The 20,741-nt window shown below is 40.0% G+C and overlaps 1 protein-coding gene across 1 annotated transcript in view; it reads right to left on the bottom strand.

The window, feature by feature from the left end:
- LOC136676223 (ectonucleotide pyrophosphatase/phosphodiesterase family member 1-like) overlaps nt 1-20,741 on the bottom strand; it is a 115,961-nt gene that overhangs the window by 71,543 nt on the left and 23,677 nt on the right. Inside the window, exons 4-5 of the mRNA XM_066653069.1 lie at nt 5,707-5,832; nt 3,191-3,251 (exon numbers count right to left, since the gene is read on the bottom strand). Of these exons, the coding sequence (XP_066509166.1) occupies nt 3,191-3,251; nt 5,707-5,832 (187 nt within the window). The remainder of the gene's footprint in view (nt 1-3,190; nt 3,252-5,706; nt 5,833-20,741) is intronic.

The raw sequence follows: 20,741 nt of genomic DNA, 5'->3' as shown, positions 1-20,741 counted from the left end.
TCCATTTTGGATTTTCATCTGTCGTCGGTCTGTGCCTGCCCATCCTTGTTTCTACTGGTTGATATGCCTCTACGTCAGAGTCCATTGCAGCAAAAGTTGAAATGGTTTGATGCTTGGTGGAGAGTTGTTAACTGAATACAGGCAGTTTGAAGTCCGTGAAAGCTGACGCAGTGTTTCTGACGCTCCATTAATGCAACGTATCTCACTCATTTTCGATGGGAAGTGCTGGTTCTATCAAGCTGCATTGACACTGATCCGGTGTGACGATGCACCACAACGTATCCCACTCGTTTTCAATGGGATGCAATGTCAGACGAACATTGTTTATGAAGTACAGAAAATCCTATGGCAACCTGTTTTAGCCTAAAATGACACCAGCGATACAAGTCCTAATTCAGTTTTACTAGTAAAAGTATAATTGTTACTAGTAAAAGTAAAATTCTGACTAGTAAAGGAGAATTATATTTATCTATAATTCAGTTCTCACTAATAAAAATTTTATTTTCACTAGTAAAAAAGATATTTTTATTAATAAGGATTGAATTAGAGACTTCTCTTATGTAATTAGAGATATAAAAATTTACATTCATACTAGTAAAAATAAACATTACAGAGCTCCGTTTTGAAATCATTACTCATTCCATAATTATTTTAAAAAACTCTTATTCAGCACATGCTAATTTTTACAGGCTAGCACACTAGATAAGATGCTATCTGTGCTTTCCTTCGACTACATTTCAATACAAGAGTCACTGGTGTGTCTAAAATTATTTAGTGGGTATAGTATCATGTATTGGCTCCATTTTTTTAAATATAATTTAGTTTCTGAGCTGCTCTGTGTAGCAGCCTGTTTAGGAGGTGCTGTATTGCTAATAACCTTTTTGGTGCCAATGAAAAAGCGATGTTTCCAGAGTGTTCTAATCATTCTCGTACAACTGTAATGCCATTTAGAACTCTGCCGAAAGGGTCAGAAAATTCCTCCCCAGAGATCCTTCTAAACTGACACTCTCCATCCATGATCTCTCGCCCAGCACTCATCTCACACGAACACCACAAGCCTTTTCCTGCCTGTCCCCCTGACATAAATATGCATAACATGCAAATACACAATGAACCCTCCATGAATAGAGAGCTCTAAAACTTAATTCTGACAAGAATCAGAATTGTAGATCTCTTAAACTCTTTTTTTGCGATATCTGTAAAACTATTATGACTAGTCAGAACTATAATTGTTGATATGACAATCAAACTTATTACTAGTTCTATTTAAATCTTTACTAGTAAGAATATAATAACAGATAGGTACAATTTCTTTACTAGTACAAATGACATTGCAGATATCTAGAATGTAATTTTTACTAGTAAGAATTCTAGTTTTGAGATGAGATATTTTATTTTTACTAGTGAAAATAGAAATCTTACTAGTAAAAATAGCTTTTTTACTAGTAACAATTGAATTTTTACATGTGCAAATTGAATTACTGAAATCAAGAAAAAAAATATTAAAAGCTAAAACAGCTTGCCATAAATTTAGAGCTCTGAAAGCTTACATATCTCTAATGCATATTTTGACTAGTAAAAACTTAATTATAGAGATCTTGAATTAGCATTTTTCATTCATTCATTCATTCATTCATTATCTGTAAGCACTTATCCAGTTCAGGGTCGCGGTGGGTCCAGAGCCTACCTGGAATCATTGGGCGCAAGGCGGGAATACACCCTGGAGGGGGCGCCAGTCCTTCACAGGGCAACACAGACAGACACACACATTCACTCACACACTCACACCTACGGACACTTTTGAATCGCCAATCCACCTACCAACGTGTGTTTTTGGACTGTGGGAGGAAACCGGAGCACCCGGAGGAAACCCACACGTACATGGGGAGAACACACCAACTCCTCACAGACAGTCACCCGAAGGGGGAATCAAACCCACAACCTCTAGGCCCCTGGAGCTGTGTGACTGCGACACCACCTGCTGAGCCACCGTGCCGCCCGAATTAGCATTTTTACTAGTCAGAATTAAATTATGGATATGTGGCCCAGGAATTTTACTAATCAGAATTGCATTGTATCTGAAATTACATTTGTACTAATAAAAATATAATTGCAAATCTCTCTACTCTATCTCTCATCTCTACTTGGAGTTTTTACTAGTAAAAATGTAATTATGGATATAAGAGAGTGAAATCCAATGTAAGTCAATGGAGAAATATGATTAGTCAGACATACATTAAAGATACGTCCTGGCAATAGCTAGAATTTCATTATGGATATGTAGGTCTGTAATTTACTAGTAAATATGTCATAGTTGATATCTGAAATATGAGTCATTACTAGTAAAACTACATTAGAGAGATCTTGATTTAGAGTTCTTACTAGTAAAAATGGAGTTATAACTTGTATCGCTGGTGTCAGTTTAAGCTAAAACGGCTTGCCATAAACTTCTCTCCACGAAATGCAGACAACAGCAGCAAGATATTTCCAAGGACATGGTGTGGGCTTCAGAGTTGAATAAAAATTTTGAACAAAGGAAAAATACAGAAGTCTCCTGGAAAAAAAATTCAACAGAACGAGGAGCGATACCACATGTGAAAAACGTGCCGGCTTTGTATTTATTTCTTTCCTGGCACCTCATGTACATTTTGCTCTGTCCCAAAAAACAACCTACTCTCTAATTAGTGCCCTTTAAAGATTTATAAAATTAATTCAGCCCTAGTGGTGTGGTGGTGTAATTGCAGAGAGACACAGATACCAAAGCAGAATTATAAATTCTCGCATTCTCCTAAGGCGTAGGCTCTGCGTCAAGTCAACGCAGAAGTATAAATCGGCCTTAAATCCCTGCTTGTGCAGTACTCCTAGCAGCTCAATAATTCAAAACAAAACTTTTTACAGGTTTAAATGCAGAATAATCCTTTAATTTATTTACTTTAGTTCAGTGGTCCCCAAATGTTTCTACCCTCCTTTGTTGCTATGGTAACCAGAGACAAGCAAGCTGAGTTTCAGTGCTTGATTGCTTTTGCACATGTTTGTCTGGTCAGTGCTGTGCTCTGGCCTTAAACTTTAAGAAAACTACCATACAAACTATTGCACATTAAAAACAATATACTTGTAAATGTTACCATGTTACCATAGTTATCTACACAGAATGTATATAAACTTTACTGTTTATTATGTATCACATTACCCCATAGGACATTGTGGTGTCTTGATATCCTCACAATCCTCTTCAAGCCATGACGTTTCTCCTATAAAACAAAAAGTACATTGCTAAATGGTGTTCACTAGTCACAGACAGGAGTGAAATAAACAATAACCATTTGCACCCTTGATAAAGACATTACACATATTCTATGAACAACTCTTTCTATACAGGCAAATTAAAACAAAAAACAAATCTTCACTACAAACCTCTTCCTGGCAGGGCAGGTTTGGTGTTAACAGGAGCCATTTCTGCTTCACACATTCTGCACATGTCACGTAGGTATGGGCTACTAAGGTTAAGTTGTTCATTAACAACAGAGCAGAGCAACATTAAAGATCGGTGCTGGGTGGCAGCTAGCTGAAATCTAACCCTAGTATTTTATATGTGCTTGGTCATTTGATCCAGACTGTCATTACTGCCCTTAACAATGTGCTTCCAGGCAAATCCTACTGCAGTAACAATAAAGATATAATTTATATACTGAACAAAAATATAAACTCTTGTTTTTGTTCCCATTTTTCATGAGCTGACCTCAAAGATCTAAGAATTTTTCTATGTACACATAACACCATGCAGTCTGCCATTTGCCTTGTACAGTGAAAACCGGGATTCATGCATAAAGAGAAACACCTCTCCAAGTGGAGAGTGGAGATGCTGGATTTGGAGGTCTTGGGCTGGTGTCTTTACACGTGATGTGCAGTTGTGAGGCTGGTTGGACGTACTGCCAAATTCTCTGAAATGCCTTCGGAGAGAAATGAACATTCAATTCATGGGCAACAGTTGTGGTGGACATTCCTGCAACTCCTCATAGACAGTCACCCGGTGCGGGACTTGAACCCACAACCTGCTGCGCCACAGTGCCGCCCCCTCACTAACAGAGATTTAGACACATTTGTGAACAATATTTGAGAGAAAATAGCCTTTTGTGTACATAGAAAAATGCTTAGATCTTTGAGGTCAGCTCATGAAAAATGGGAGCAAAAACAACAGTGTTGTGTTTATATTTTTGCTCAGTATAATAACATGTTGGTAATCTGTGTAGGAGAGACAAAGAGCCAATAAGAACTAGGTCCTCCAAGTTCCAGACTAGGAAGATTAGATCCAGAATAATCCACGTGGAGAGGCAGAGACAACTGATCTTAAAAGGTTTTGGAATACAGAGTAATAATGTATCATAGTGGCACATAGCAAGATGTGGCATGTTTTAGGTGTGGATTTTATCCAAAACCTGTTACTGCAAGTCTAAATTTAAGGGGAACAGAGCTACCAAACTCATTGCCCTAGGTTCCTTAGTAAAAATCAATCTAGTGTATAAACCTAGAGGTTTTCCAACTTGCCTGCAGTAATAGCCTCTATTTGTGTAAGGTTTTACATTAGATACTGGAATATTGTTGTGAGTATTTGTGTGCATTCAGCTACTAGAGAACATTTGCAAGGTCAGGTATGGGTGTCACTTTAAAATAGCAAAAAACACTGATTACACATGGATTCCATAGACCTTTGGGAATATATGCTAATATGGGAATATATTAAAGTAGCACCAGGTAACATTTGGCATTTGTTTCCCCTATAGTTGCAGAGTATAATTAACTTTTACCGCACTGTCCTGAAATCAGGAGTTAGGGGAAGAAGGGGGCGGTTTCCTACCCTCCTCCAATAATTACATAATGCATTGTCTACAGTGCTAAGTCAGGAGTAGCAACGACAGAGGCTCTATTCCCAGTATTACAAGTCAGTGGAGCATCACAGTGATTTTGAAGCTGTAATTTTAAGGTAAAAAAAAAAAACTACTTGGTGTTCCTTTAAATTATATGATTCTATATTACCAAGATTAACCCTCTTTAGCCATTAATTCTTGATATATTTATGTGCCATTATCTTGCTTATAAGTGACAATGAACCGAAGAAGTGAACAATATTCTAAAGTACAGATCTCCAGAGGTCAAATAATGGTCTCTGATTATTCATTTTGTGGCTCAACTTTTAATTTATTCTTATTCATACACTGTCAGAAGAAAATGTACTGTACCGGTACATTATTTTCACTAAATGTACAAACGCAGTGTAAATTTACCTTTAAAATCACAACAGGGGATTTAATATCCATTACACGTTTTTCTGTGATGTGAATATTTGTACACTTTCATTGTAGTACCGTGTAAAATTGAATAATAAAATATAAGTCCTGGAGATGAAGAGGAGTATATGAAATAAACACAACAAATTCAAAATTAATATAGAATGTACAAAGGTACAATTATGTTCCAAAACTAAAAGTACTGCATATGTACCTTTGAGGGCACAACCACAGTGACAACAAAAGGTACCAAGAAAGTGAGTTTTTCTGAGAGAGCTGCGTTACTGACATAAGCTGGTATTACACACATTTTGACATTTAGCCAAATAAGACAATGTCAGAATGTACAAGTGAAGATAAGAGCATGCACAGAACTCAAATTACACTTCAGCCTGGATGAACATCAAAATTAATTCTTTACCTTCACATACAATCTTGTAGTTTGTACAGCAATCGCCTTTTTGACCGCAGTCTGCAGCACAAGAGCAAAGGCTGTTGTTTAATCTGCCCTCCCCACAGCGGAATTTGGAGCACATCCAGTGTTCACCTGATGTGAAAAGAGAAAGAAAGCAGAGGAAAGAATGCATGGGAAAAACATAAATAAAGGCTGAAAGAGAAAGAAAAGTTGGTAAGTCATATCAGGACAGAGTCTAGTGCAGTGGAATGAAAACCTGGAAATATTATCCGTCACTGTACCTTGGTCATTTAATTAATCACATAGACATGTGGCCTACTCACTTTTCTTATTGTAGGTCATTGTGCATACAGCTACATGACACCTACAGTATATAATAAAAGTCTTATTATTACTAAAATATTATATTTTTTGTTGTAATACAACTTTACACTAAATGACCACAGGATTGGGAACACCTATCGTGTATCTATACTCACTTTTTTATCAGCTCCACTGACCCTAAAGGAGTTCTACAATTACAGACTGTAGTCCACCTGTTTCTCTGCATATATTCCTATTCCCATTTCACCCTGTTCTTCAATGGTTAGGACCACCACAGTGCAGGTATGAACTGGGTGGTGGATCATTCTCAGCGCTGCCATGACACTAATGTGGTGCTGGTGTGTTAGTGTGTGTTGTGCCGGTAAGAGTGGATCAGAGACAGCAGTGCTGCTGAAGTTATTTAAAGTTTTAGTGTCACTGCTAGACATCTACAAAGTGTACCAAGGAGGCAGGTGTGTCTAACAGAGTGAAAAGTGAGTGGATTATACCTGCTTCATGGTACAGTGCCTTGCAAAATTATTCGGCCCCCTTGAACTTTTCAACCTTATGCCACATTTCAGGCTTCAAACATGAAGATAGAAAATTTTGGTTTTTTGTGAAGAATCAACAACAAGTGGGACACAATCGACAAGTGGAATGAAATTTATTGGATGTGTCAAACTTTAACAAATAAAAAACTGAAAATTGGGGCATGCAATATTATTCGGCCCCCTTGCATTAATACTTTGTAGCGCCACCTTTTGCTGTTTTGCACACCGAGAGACTGAAATTATTGCCCATTCTTCCTTGCAAAACAGCTCGAGCTCAGTGAGGTTGGATGGAGAGCGTTTGTGAACAGCAGTCTTCAGCTCTTTCCACAGATTCTCGATTGGACTCAGGTCTGGACTTTGACTCGGCCATTCCAACACCTGGATACATTTATTTGTGAACCATTCAATTTTAGATTTGGCTTTATGTTTTGGATCATTGTCTTGTTGGAAGATAAATCTCCATCCCAGTCTCAGGTCTCTTGCAGACTCCAACAGGTTTTCTGCCAGAATGGTCCTGTATTTGGCCCCATCCATCTTCCCATCAATTTTGACCATCTTCCCTGTCCCTGCTGACGAAAAGCAGGCCCAAACCATGATGCTGCCACCACCATGTTTGACAGGGGATGGTGTGTTCAGGGTGATGAGCTGTGTTGCTTTTACGCCAAACATATCTTTTTGCATTGTGGCCAAACAATTTGATTTTGGTTTCATCTGACCAGAGCACCTTCTTCCACATTTTTTTTGTGTTTCCCAGGTGGCTTGTGGCAAACTTTAAACAAGACGTTTTATGGATATCTTTGAGAAATGGCTTTCTTCTTCCATAAAGGCCAGATTTGTGCAGTGTACGACTGATTGTTGTCCTATGGACAGACTCTCCCACCTCAGCTGTAGGTCTGTGTGTGTTCCTTGGTCTTCATGATGCTCTCTGCGCTTTGAACAGAACCCTGAGACTATCAAAGAGCAGGTGACTTGATTACACACAGGTAGATTCTATTTATCATCACTCACTGAGCTTCTGGAGTGAGTTTGCTGCACTAAAAGTAAGGGGGCCAAATAATATTGCACGCCTCCCTTTTCAGATTTTTATTTGTTAAAAAAGTTTGACACATCCAATAAATTTCATTCCACTTCACGATTGTGTCCCACTTGTTGTTGATTCTTCACAAAAAATTAAAATTTTATATCTTTATGTTTGAAGCCTGAAATATGGCAAAAGTTTGAAAAGTTCAAGGGGGCTGAATACTTTTGTAAGGCACTGTAGTTTTGTGGGAGTCCTGAGCATTGAAGAACAAGGTTAAATGGGGATAAGAATGTATGCAGAGAAACAGGTGGATAAGGTCTGTAATTGTAGAACTACAATGTGTTCCTGTAGGGTTGTGACAATGCCACATGGGAGGGGTGTTTAGTGATTTTTTATATGTAGACTGCCCATTTGTAGAGCTGGATGTGACTTTAAGAAGGGGGGAGGAGTGAGGAACCATGAGGAGAGAAATGAAGGGGAGTGTGGCCTCGTGAAAGCAAACACTAAGCTCCAATCTAGGGTTTTCTAGTCAAGAATACCGGGGACCCCACAATAGGCCAACATAGGATGAAGGTGGATCAATAAAAGAGGATTCCCTCGGTGGTCCTATGAATAAGCTGGAAGCAGGCCTGCAAACTGGTGAAATCAATCCATAATGTTTTTTTGTGTGCAATGCATTGCTGAAGCCATAAGGATGTTTGGGGCATCGATGGACTGGGTAATTCCAGGACTTTTGAAGGACATGTCAACATGTGGACTTTAAAAGAATCTTGGGATGGATTAGTGTTATGGGATTACGCTTTAGATCACTGTAAATCTTGTCAGCTGGTTTCAAACAATGGATTTGCTAAAGGATATTATTTTGTTCTCCTTGTGTGTTTTGCCACAAAACATTTATGCCCTAACAGTGAAATAAACTGAATTCTTTTTAGTAGCTTATGCCTTTGATAAGAGAGTGAAGGAGATTGTTACAGAGTGGTGGCCCATACAGGAAAACTGCAGTGTAGGGGAATTTAAAAGTTGTAAGTGGTAGACAGACTATTTGGTGAGGAGTAACAGGAATGCAAAGCGCTGAAAGTCAGGAGCCTTCAGAGGAGAGTCAGGATGTCACTCCACTGGCTAGGCCTGGGCCCTTTGTTACATTTAAGGAACCGGTTGCAGAAATTTCCTCTCACTTGAGTGAAATGTATATTGATGAACAGGGAGATGTAGATGGTGCAGAGGAGGATACAGCAAGTGTGGGTATGGGGATTCATGGTAATACAAGAAGTAAAAGAATTGGTCCATAGCCTGCAAAACCAGGGTGGAGAATATGGAGGGGAATTTTCAATGGAGAGAGTAGTGAATAGAGAGCAGAGTCTTAAAGGATATGTTGATCAAAGGTTTGAGGAGGTTGAGCAGGTTTTAAAATGTTCACTAAAACAACTGGAGCAGGAGATGAATGTCCGTTGTGCAGAGATGAGAAATGGAAGAGGAAAATAACCAAGATAGGCTGTTCTAGTATCCCTACTTATCAAACTTTCTTTTATTATCCCATGCATAACCTTAGTAACATCAGAACTCCCTCTTCTGGTAATGTGTCTGGCCCTCCTACTTTTGCTACTAAGCCTCCTGTTAGGTTAGATTTTCCAACCTTTGGGGAATTCTGGGATACTCCTGCAGTGTTGAGTTTTATTTTGCAGTGTGAGAACTTTATGTCACTAAGGCCTTTGACTGATGCTGAGCTCATTGCCACATTATCAACAGTTCTAACACAGTCCACTAAGAGCTGGTGGATGGCTGAGAAGGTTCATAACTGGACTGAATTTAAGAATGTTTTTGTCCACATTTTTACCTGCTAATTATCTGATGGAAGTAGAAGAACAGATGCGTGTGACCGTCCAGGACCCCGAAGAGATTTTGCTTATGATTTCCGAGCTTTGTGTCTAAAATGGAATCCCAATATGTCAGAATCTGAGGTGGTTCGGCGTATTATGAATAATTGCAATACAGCTTTTGTCAGTAGTTTAAGGGGGATGATTCACACAATGAAACAACTGGTTAAAGTTGGTCGATGGTGGAGCGTGACTGGGCTGCTAAGAAGGACTACTGGGCTAGAGTGAATAGTCAGGCTTCTAGTGATAAAACAAAAAAGAAACCAAACAGTAAAGGTGCCAGCAGTACAAATCTGGAACAGCGGGGCATTCACCATGTGGCATTGGCGAAAACAGAAACTTTACATCTATTAGTTGTGCCCATTGAAACGAGGGGACTCCAAGGAGAAGCTGTGTTGGATACAGGTTGCACATATACTCTGATGTAGAAGCCAAAGCAAAAGTTAGCCAGAGAAGGAGAAAAACTTTGTTCAGGGGATCCCCTAACTTTTGTGTTAGCTGATGGCAAATAGCACTGGGCTTAAGGGAAGATGCAGCTGACTTATACCTGGCATGGAGCTGTGTGGTCCTTGGAGACCTATGTTATTCTGCTATGTTTTCCTCTTATTCTAGGGGCTCAATTTTTTTTAACGAAAGGAAGTTCAGTTAAACTTGGGGGGAGGAGATTATGGGGTATTTAGCCATGGGAAGTGATGTTTCTTTCCATTTTTAAACAGATTTCCATATAACTTGACCAAGTCACTATCAGCAGAATTAAGAAAGGCTGTGAATTTATATGTGGCTGTGGGCTCTGTTTCCTCCAGAAGTTGGGCATCAATGGATGTGTCCCATGAGGTCCAGGAAGCCCCGATGAGGTCTCATCCACCTGAGGTGCAGGAGCTATTTCAAATATGGCCTTCAATGTGTTCATCAAAAATAGGGAGGATTACTGTAATTCAGCATCATGTATATACCAGTGATGAGACACCTGTTAGGGTTAAGGCATATCGAATATCCCCACTGAAAAAAAGTATAATAGAAGAAAATATAGTACGTATGTTAGAAGATGACATCATAGAATCATCAGTCCACCTGGGCTTCTCCTGTGGTGCTGGTAAAAAAAAACAGGATGGTTCCTATCGATTCTGTGTGGATTATCGAAAGTTGAATTCCAAGACACCCCAAGATGCGTATCCCATGCCTTTGATACATGATATTTTGTAATCTTTATGGGAGGCATCATATTTTAGTTCTTTAAATTTAATGTCAGGCTATTGGTAAGAAGCAATGGATCTCAAAAGCAGGAAAAAAATGCATTTATTACACGTTGGCCTATAACCGTTTAAATCTATGCCCTTTGGGTTAAAAAATGCAGGGGCCACTTTCCAGCAGCTTATGGAAACAGTTTTGGGAGAATTACGGGGCCATATATGTTTTGTATACATAGATGATATTATTGGTTATGCTCCCAATCCTGAGCAACATTTGGAAGATCTTAAATCTGTGTTTGGGCGGCACGGTGGCGCAGCAGGTAGTGTCGCAGTCACACAGCTCCAGGGACCTGGAGGTTGTGGGTTCGATTCCCGCTCGGGGTGACTGTCTGTGAGGAGTTGGTGTGTTCTCCCCGTGTCCGCGTGGGTTTCCTCCGGGTGCTCCGGTTTCCTCCCACAGTCCAAAAACACACGTTGCAGGTGGATTGGCGACTCGAATGTGTGTGTGTGTGTCTGTGTTGCCCTGTGAAGGACTGGCGTCCCCTCCAGGGTGTATTCCAGCCTTGCGCCCAATGATTCCAGGTAGGCTCTGGACCCCCCGTGACCCTAAATTGGATAAGCGGTTACAGATAATGAATTAAATCTGTTAAATCTTCATGCTGCAAATCTCACTCTTAATTTGAAAAAGTGCCAATTCTGGAAAACTCAGATAAGGATTTTGGGACATGTTATCTCAGAAAGGAGGGTGGAAGGTGACAAAGGGAAACTGTGACTAATTATCCTATTCTGCAAGACATTAAGGCTTTGCAAAGGTTTTTGGGCCTGGTCGGGTGGTATTATAAATTCAACCCCCACTTTGCAGATCTTGCGACTCCTTTAAATCAACTGAAGAGAAAAGTAGTCAAGTGGGCATGGACAGAAGAATGTCAGAAGAGTTTTGTTACCCTGAAAAAAGCCTTGATATCCCCCCTGTTCTTGTCCAACCCGATTTCACTAATGCGGTTCAGGTGCACAACGATGACAGTGAGGTGGGATTAGGAGCCGTTCTAACTCGACTTGAAGGTGAGAGAGTGATTGCATATGCATCCAGTTCACTCTGTGGGGTAGAATGCAACTACTCAACGTCAGAAAAGGGTGCCTAGCAGTGGTTTGGGCTATAGAAAAATGGCACCATTATTTGGAAGGAGAAAAGATTGTGGTCTTTACAGACCATAATGCTTTGACATGGCCTTTCAACTGTCCTAAAATCAGCTCTAGGCTGACTCACTAGACTCTGAGACTGCAGCAATTTAACTTTGATGTTCAATATCATAAAAGTTGTATGAACATTATGTCAGATGCCCTGTCACGGGCAGTGGAGCCTGAGCAAATACTAATAATAGCTGCTTATGTGTTCCCCTGTTCCCCAACCTACCCATCTACCCACTTCTCTGGCTGAGATTGCACATGTCCAAAAACAGGATCCAGAAATTGTAGAGTTGCAGAAAAAAGATATTGATCTCAGTAAACAGACAGAGCACACTGGATGGGAGATACTGCAAGATGTTCTTTACAGGACCATACCAGTGAAAGGTGTGTCAATTGGTAGTGCCAAAGGAGATGACAACTGGTTTTCTCCATTACTTCCATGATAATCCTTTAGGGGGGCATTGGAGTAGACTTAAGACTCTGTTGCGGATTTTAGAGGTGGCCTAGTGGTCCACAGTCTTAAAAAAATGTGTGACAGCACATGAAACTGTGCACAATTTGCCAGCAGTACAAATCAGATAATAGGAAGCTTGGGGGATTTTTACAGAATCCCAACGTGGGAGAAGCGGGATATGGGCTGAGACTAAATTTTATGGGGCCATTACCTAGAAGCAGGATGGAAATCTTTTTTTGCTTATGGTGGTGGATTATTACATCAAGCTGACTGAGGTTTTTCCCTTACGGGACAGTAAAAACAGTAAAAACAGTACCCAACATGAAACAACCGGACAAACTCCAGCTGTCAGGATCGCGGGGCGGACTGATGGAGGTGGACGCACTTGCTAAAACATAGTGACTTTATTGAAACACAAGATAATAATAAACCAGAGACAGACTTAGATAACTTGACATGATATAAGACAGAGAGACTTTGACAGATAGAGAGGGAACAGAACAGAGAAACCTAGAGGGAGCTAAACAGACAGAGAAACAGACTCAACCTAGACATAGAACTAAATAGACAAACCTGGACACAGAGCTAAACAGAAACCTAAACAGAAAGAGCTAAACAGACTGAATGGTACTGACAGACAATGAGAGACACAAGGAAGAAAACAGACAGAGAACAAACCGAATCAAGGGACAGACAGACTGGACTGAGCAACGTGACAAAGGAAGCAAAACAACAAGACTAGGAACTGGAATGATACGAGTACAAGAACGAATGACCAACAAGAGGAAGTGATACAAGGGGACTTAAATACTAAACACAGACGAGACGCACCTGAGACAGATAATAAGAAGGCAGGGTAACAAATGAGACACAGACCAGGAGGCGGAACAAAGGCGGGACTAGGGCGGAAACACGCACAACAACAAACAGAGCCATGTGCTAAGAGAGCACATGGCAGGGAAAACAGACATGACAGGACGAGGGCATGACACCAGCTGAACTGGCTCTGGGAAGTCAATTGAAAGAGCCCTTTGAAAGGCTTACTTATCAATCATCAGCTCCACATCCTCAACAGAAGAAGTATGCCCTTCTTGAACGACAACGTCAGATGGCACAGGAGGTAAAGCAGAGAGTGGGAGTGGCCAGACACCATCAAGCCAGATATTATAATGCCCGACCCAATTTCTTGTGGGAGATCTGGTTTGAGTGAGGGCACACTCACAGCTGAAAGCCTCTGATAAATTTTCATCTAAGCTGGCTCCAAAGTGGACTGGTCCAGCTAAGGTGATGAAAATTGAGACCTGTTAATTATAGGTTACAGTGACAGGATAACTAAGGAAAAGTAAATATGGTACATATGTGGGAAATCTTAAGCCCTACTTCGGAATTGAGTCTGTCATACCTCCGGCTGAGGGGGTATAGTGGAGAGTCAGTTGAGCTGATAAAATGGACAATAAATGTAGAAACACAATAGGTGTTCAGTGTATTTGTGCACATTTAAATAACAAATAGATTTGTAGTTCACCGGTTAGTTTTTCGAATATTGCTGCTGATAACAGATTGAAGCCTATTTAGCATTTTAGCATGTATGACAGCAGTCTAGATGCATGGTGAAATATTCTGCACAAATCTTCACACATGGTTATATTCAGCTATTCTTAGCTTGAGACTTTATGCTTCTCTACTTCTTGAAGATTGTTGAAATATTCCTTTTGTCATTTTGAGATGTACCTGATGTACAACAAAATTGGAAAAAAGGGCAATACTTGCTTTAAAGTGCAAAGATTAACAGACACTGAAGATAGAGCACTAACACTTATATAACACTAAACAAATAAAAAAAAGCCAAACATTTATAAATCAGTGCCCTGTTCATCCTCATTCAGCAGTTGTGCATTGTTAAGTGCAATTACCGCTGTAGCATAAAAACTGTCTGCTTGTTCTGCACACCTGTAACATCTGCCAAAAAACGTAGCAGCTCAAAAGTGAGTGTCCGGGATGGGATGGGTCCCTGAGAATATTCTGTGCCTTCCTGAGGTAACGAGAACTATATAAGTAGTTATCTTTACACCACCCTGACAGCCACTCCACCTCGTCTCAGACTCATCCCTACCATAGATGAGCCCCACCACTGTGATATCATCAGCAAACTTAATGATACTTTTGATGGGGTGTATAGGAACACAGTTGTGGGTGTAGAGTTGTGGGCTCAGCACACAGCCCTGAGGAGAGCCGGTATTAAGTCTAATGGCTGAGGACGTGAGGAACATACTCTTACTCTCTGGGAGCGATCCATCAGGAAGTCTCTAATCCAGAAACACATGGTATTTACACATGAGAATTCACATGATATTCCCAGCTCTTAGAGCTTTGGACTGGAGATGGTTTATGTCCGAAGCAGCTTCTCAAAGCACTTCATGATTGGTAATCATTCAGGCTGCTGATGGTGGTGGAGGACTTCAGACAGGGTGGAACCACAGCCTGCCTCAGGGACTGGTTAACGATGTTGGAAAAATCCCCAGCCAGCTGAAATGTACAGTCCTTCAACATCCATCCTAAGACCACGTCTGGTCCCACAGCTTTACTCGGGTTCATTGCCCTCAGCATGCGCCTCACTTGGTGCTCCTCCACCATAAGGGTGTAACTGCCAGGGGATAATGGCTGTAGTGTGGTCCTCTCTGGTGACTGCACCTCAAAGCGCGCGAAGAAGCCGTTCAGCTCCTCTGCCAGTGAGGCACCGCCATCATCAACTGCAAGGTTGCTGGGTCTATGGTTGGTAATATGCTGGACCCCAGCCACACCTGGGGAATTCCCTTAGTAGGTAAATGGGCCTGCATCTCACAGTCACATACTCCAGGTCCCGGTTCAGAGGCTGCTCACATTCTTGGTGTTAGCACACTATGTGTTGTTTACATACATGCATAGCCCTTCTCCTTTGCTCTTACCGGAGGCTCATGCCCTGCCATGCCTGTGTAGCATTTGGCCTGTTAGCTTGATAGCTTTATCTGGAGTGAATGAATGTAGCCAGGTCTCCTAGAAGAGTAAAACGGAACTGTCCCTCGCTGTCCTCTGTTGCAGCCAGGAGTCTCAATTCATCCATCTTGTTAGCGAGGGACCTTGCATTAGCGAGGAAAATACTTGGAAGTATGCTGGCTCTGCAGCCCCGTTTCTTCCTCCTAATAATCCGCTAGCTGTGTAAACCTGTATAAACCTGTGTAAAGCTGTATAAGTTGGTGCCAACAGTAAATATTTTTGCCCACCAACATGCTGTTGGGGAGATCAGCAGGGAATTTAAGTAGAGAATGTGCTGGCAGTATCCATGAGCCTTCTTTTTAAGTTATTTGGCAAGCGTCAGTGCTGCATTTTTGCACTTAGTTGTTAGTAAAGTTTTTTTTTTCTTAGGTGCTATGTGTACATGTTGACCTGATAAAATGTATAGCACTGTCTGGGCACTCACAGAGATGCCCAATTCTTTCCTTTTTTTCAATTCTTTATTTTGAGAGACAATCATATCTCCATTTATAACCACCTTCAGGATCTATTTTGTCTCTTAATACAATTTTTAAGGGAGCAATATACAAAAAGTATCAAGAGAGGGGAAAGTACATAAATATATAAACAAATGTCAGAAGTAGATACATAAACATGAAATTGTATAACCATTTTCAAAGTATATCTATCAATTTGATATAGCAATATAATATTACAAACAATGATTCTTACTCATTGGGTTAAATGAAATGTAGTTGTAAGGGTTTCACATGAGTAACCAATTTCAACTAAGGCTTAACAAATGTATTCATTTGTAAACTGAGTGAAAAAAAGTTTTTTTTTTTTCATAATATATATTTCATTCACTAGATCTATCCAGCTGTGCATTAAAGAAGGCTGGGGAGTACACCAGCACCTTGTTATATATATTTTTTTAGAAGCAGTTATCAGAACCCCAAACAAATATTTACCCAGCTCTTCCCACTTCCAATTCCCCAGGTGCAAAACTTCAAACTGAAGGGGTATTTCAATCAGTGCATTATGAAACTTACAACCAGAAGTTTTGAACTACTGGAAACTCCCAGAACATATGCCAATGATTAGCTGTTTGATTCCTGCATAGCCTCCAACATTCTACTACATTCCCTGTTAAGTGTACCTTTTGATGTGGAGTAATTAAAAATCAGGCACTTCCATCCAAACTCATGCCTTGCATATGAACTGGTGTATTTCCACTGAAGAGCACAAACTTTGGACCACTCATCATCAATCTAGAAATTATACCCATATTTGGTTCTGTTAGGTATGCTTCAGCAATTACTGATATTGGTGTATTCATGTATAAAGTTTTCTCTTTAATTTTGTGATCAGTATAATGGCATATTTGGAGATATCAAAAAAATATCTTGTTTTTCCAGTCCATGGAAAAAAACTTTTTCTCTCAAAGTCTGGAAATCTTGCTGTTAACCTTTTTCTGTTAATTATTAAAATATTGTTACTCCTTTATCCATCTCATTAGGCTTTAAATCTCTATCATATGCACATCATATAAATATTTAACATTTTTCATTTAATTTGTAAACCTCCTTAACCGTGCTCCACATTTTTAATTCTGACTTCATCCAAGGATTTTGAATTTTGTCCACAAACCTTCTCCAGTTTTTTCCTAATACTGCATGCACTGGGGGATCTTTCCATATCTTTCCATCTAGCATGAAAATTTGGGTTACACAAACTAATCAAGAACTTATTTTCAGCTGTGTAAAACTAATCTGTAAAATTGGGGAAACCCATACCCCCTTTCTCCTTTAAGAGTTGTAATGTTTTGGCTCTAACCCTGGGTTTCTTCCCCTGCCATATAAATATTTTTATTTCTTACTGAAAATTGTTTTGAATTAACTTCTACTGGAAGAGCCTGGAACAAAAAGGGGGATCTCAAAAGAACATTCATTTTTACGGAAACTACTCTGTAGGTTTAAGAAAGAGATAAGTTCCATCTCTGTATATCTGCTTTAATTTTTGTTAGAAGGGGGCCATAATAATCTCTGCCAGTGTAGAAATCTCTTTTGGTAAATTTACTCTGAGATATTTTAATGAATTCTGGTTCCATTTCAGATCGAATCTATCTAATATCTTATTTTGGGGTGTATAATTAAAAGCCAATATTTGGGTCTTTTTTACATTTAATTTGTATCCAGCATGATTCCCAAAACAATCCAAAAGTTCCTTCATTTTGGGAAATGAGTTTGAGGGTTCTCCGAAATACACCAAAACATAATCTACATAAAGTGCAATCTTATGTTGCTCCCCATGCATAGAGACACCTTTAATTTGATCTGTTTGACAGGTCCATTGAGCAAGTGGTTCTATATAAAGGGAAAAAGCAGGGGTGAAATTGAACACCCTTGTCTTGTACCACAAGATTAATATGATAGTATTGGAGAGATAACCATTTACATTTATTCATGCTATTGGATAGTCATATAAAGTCTGAATTCCTTTGATGAATTGGTCATGAAACCCAAGCCTTTTAAGGACCCTGTATAAAAAGGTCTAAATTCAAAACCAAAAGCCTTTTCAGCGTCCAAACTCACTAAGCTAGCTTCCACATTACATTGTTGAACATGGCTTAATATGTGCACCGTAGGTCTGATATTATCATGAGTTTGTCTTTGTAGGATAAACCCTGTTTGATAGTTATATATAAGTGGGAGGAAGGAATTTTTCTACTCTTCTGGTGAGAATAGCTGTGCACAGCTTATAATCTACGTTTAGAACCAAAATCTGCCTATATTGTTTTATGAATAACTTCTTTTTTTCCAATTTCTTGTGTGTATATATTACATCTATTTCATTCCTAATCACCTTTATCTTTGAAATGAGATTTGGGGTTTGTTTTGTTTTATGTTCAGATTCAAGCTCTATTAATTCATTATTTAAAACCTTATTTTTCTCATTTTCTTTTGAATAGATCAATGGGCTATTATTTTCCCCCTCATAACTGTTTTAATATGACCCATACAATCCCTGAACCCACTTCCCATTATCATTCTATTCTTAAACTCCTGCATGCCCCACTGCCTGTTATGAATGTCATGTAGCACACACAATATCAAAAACATATACAAAACCAATGTACACATAAACAGAGTAATGTTATATTCTAACTGAACATTAACTTCCAAAGCTGAGACTTTTTTTAACTGATCCCTTTGGGGGCTTTGGAAGTCAGAGCACCCATAAGGTATGGAGAGAAATCAGTCTCAAAATACTTTACAAATGTGTAAATGCTAATCCACAAATTAAACACAAGTCACAAATATGCTTCACTATTCACTAATGAATACATCCCAATCTGTGTTTTACAGTCTACAATTTGTACAAATACAGTTACATTCATAAATACAGTTACGAACAAAAATGGCAGTTCGTCACATCTTTTTAACATGTCCCGACTTATTTATCTGACTCAAAAACTAAAAACTTAGAGAGTGTAGATATTGTGCCACTGCAAAATAAAGTCTTGAATGACCGAAAATAACCGAGGATATATGGATGACATATCTGTTCAGCTTGACTTAATCGAGAAATCTGTCCATATCTCAGTCCTCCACAAGAGGATCTGCGCCTGACTGCCGCAACTTTTCGCTGTAGAATGATAATGCTGTCTTCTCTCCCTGTGCGGCTGCTTTAGCCGTAGCCTGGCCCTGGTAATCTGTGTGATTATGGCGTTATTTTTGTGCCACAATTCTGCACGCGCGCGCGCGGATATTTCGAACGAGCAAGAAGGTTTCTGCGCGCGCGCGTGGATATTTTTCAGTGAGCAAGAAGGTTTCTGCGCGCGCGCGGATATTTTTGAGTGAGCAAGAAGGTTTCTGCGCACGCGCGGGGATAATCCCGCGCGGTTATTTCGAGCGCGCAAGAAGGTTTCTGCGCGCGCGCGGATATTTTTGAGCATTTTTCTGCACGCGCGATGTCTCTGACCTGCGCGCTCGCTACACACTTACAGTCATTACAAAGTGCCTCAGATTCAGCCAATCAGAAACGTCAAATGACAAAGGCCATTTCTGATTGGATGGTTTGACCGCCAAGTGGGAAGGACATACAGGCCGGAGACCAGTAAATAGATGGATACCGGCGAGTGGAAGGTTATGGTCAGGGAGAAATCTGACAATGCCCTCCGAACGGCAACAGACCAGTGCACCACAGCCAGACATTTTATTTTATATTCATTGAATTGGCCACAATGTAGAGTTTTTATCCTTGTATTTACCTTGATTAACTGAGTCAGCAACGTAGCTGATATGCTAAAAACAATGTACATAGTGTAAATTAGTGCTAGCAACGACGGTAAATGGTATTGCAACGACTGTAGAAACTACTTTATTAATAATAGAAAGTACTGTAAATGCTATCTAGATCGGTAGTTACCAACATACAGGGCTAGCTGATTGTGTAATGCTTAAATCTAAATAACTTCCTAAAGGAAGCTTAATACTGCAATAAAGTTAGCTTGCGGTTTGCTATTTAGAACTCTGTTGGCTATAATTCTGTAATGTAGTAACGTACACCTGCATATATTAGTGTGTATTTGATTTAACTATGGTTCAAAATTTATGTATAGCAAAAGTGTTTCATTTTTTTGCCGTAAATATTGGCAATGTATGTAGCCTTAATTACGTTTCTAATTGGCTGAATCTGAGGCACTTTGTAATGGCTGTAAATGTGGAGCGAGCGCGCAGGTCAAAGACATCGCGCGCGCAGAAACCTTGCTCCCTCAAAAATATCCGCGCGCGCGCGCAGAAACCTTCTTGCTCACTCAAAAAATATCCGCGCGCGCGCAGAAACCTTCTTGCTCGTTCGAAATTGTGGCACAAAAATAACGCCATAGGTGATCTGCGCGACGAGTGATCACTTGCCGTTCCGCTAAAATTTGCAGCTCTTTTTGGACCAAACCAGTTGAAGGCTTCACCGCTGTCACTGGAAATCCCCGCAAAGCCATGTCTTTCCTTGCCTCCGCCACACTCTGATACAGCCTAGTACCATCCTCGTAAAAGACCAGAAACCTCGCTGGGTAAGGGGTCTGAAACTTGACTTAAGTTTCCTTCAATACTGTATTTCCTTCGCTTTACTCACTGTTTTTTTAAGGACAGCAGAAGGATAGTCATGATCCACATAAAATCGGACAATGAGAACCTATTTTTTTCTGACAGGATTTGCGGAACACCTCTTCCTATGTTCTGTGGCTTGAACATTTTGCAACGTTAGACCGTGGTCTCCCATGTTAGCCTGTTGGTTTTGGGACCAGTGCTCTGTGTGCTCTCTCAATTGTGAGTTGTTCATTATGTGGAAAGTGAAGTACAGGTTCAATAAATTCTCCAGAAAGCCGATCATATACTTTCCTTCAGCTTTTTCGGGGATGCCAAAAATGCGGAGATTGCCTCTGCATGAGCACCCTTCTTGGTCAGT

This window comes from Hoplias malabaricus, chromosome X2, assembly GCF_029633855.1.
Source record: "Hoplias malabaricus isolate fHopMal1 chromosome X2, fHopMal1.hap1, whole genome shotgun sequence".
Lineage (NCBI taxonomy): Eukaryota > Metazoa > Chordata > Actinopteri > Characiformes > Erythrinidae > Hoplias > Hoplias malabaricus.
The sequence above is the reverse complement of the archived record's forward strand: the minus strand, read 5'-3'. Positions and strand labels throughout refer to the sequence as shown.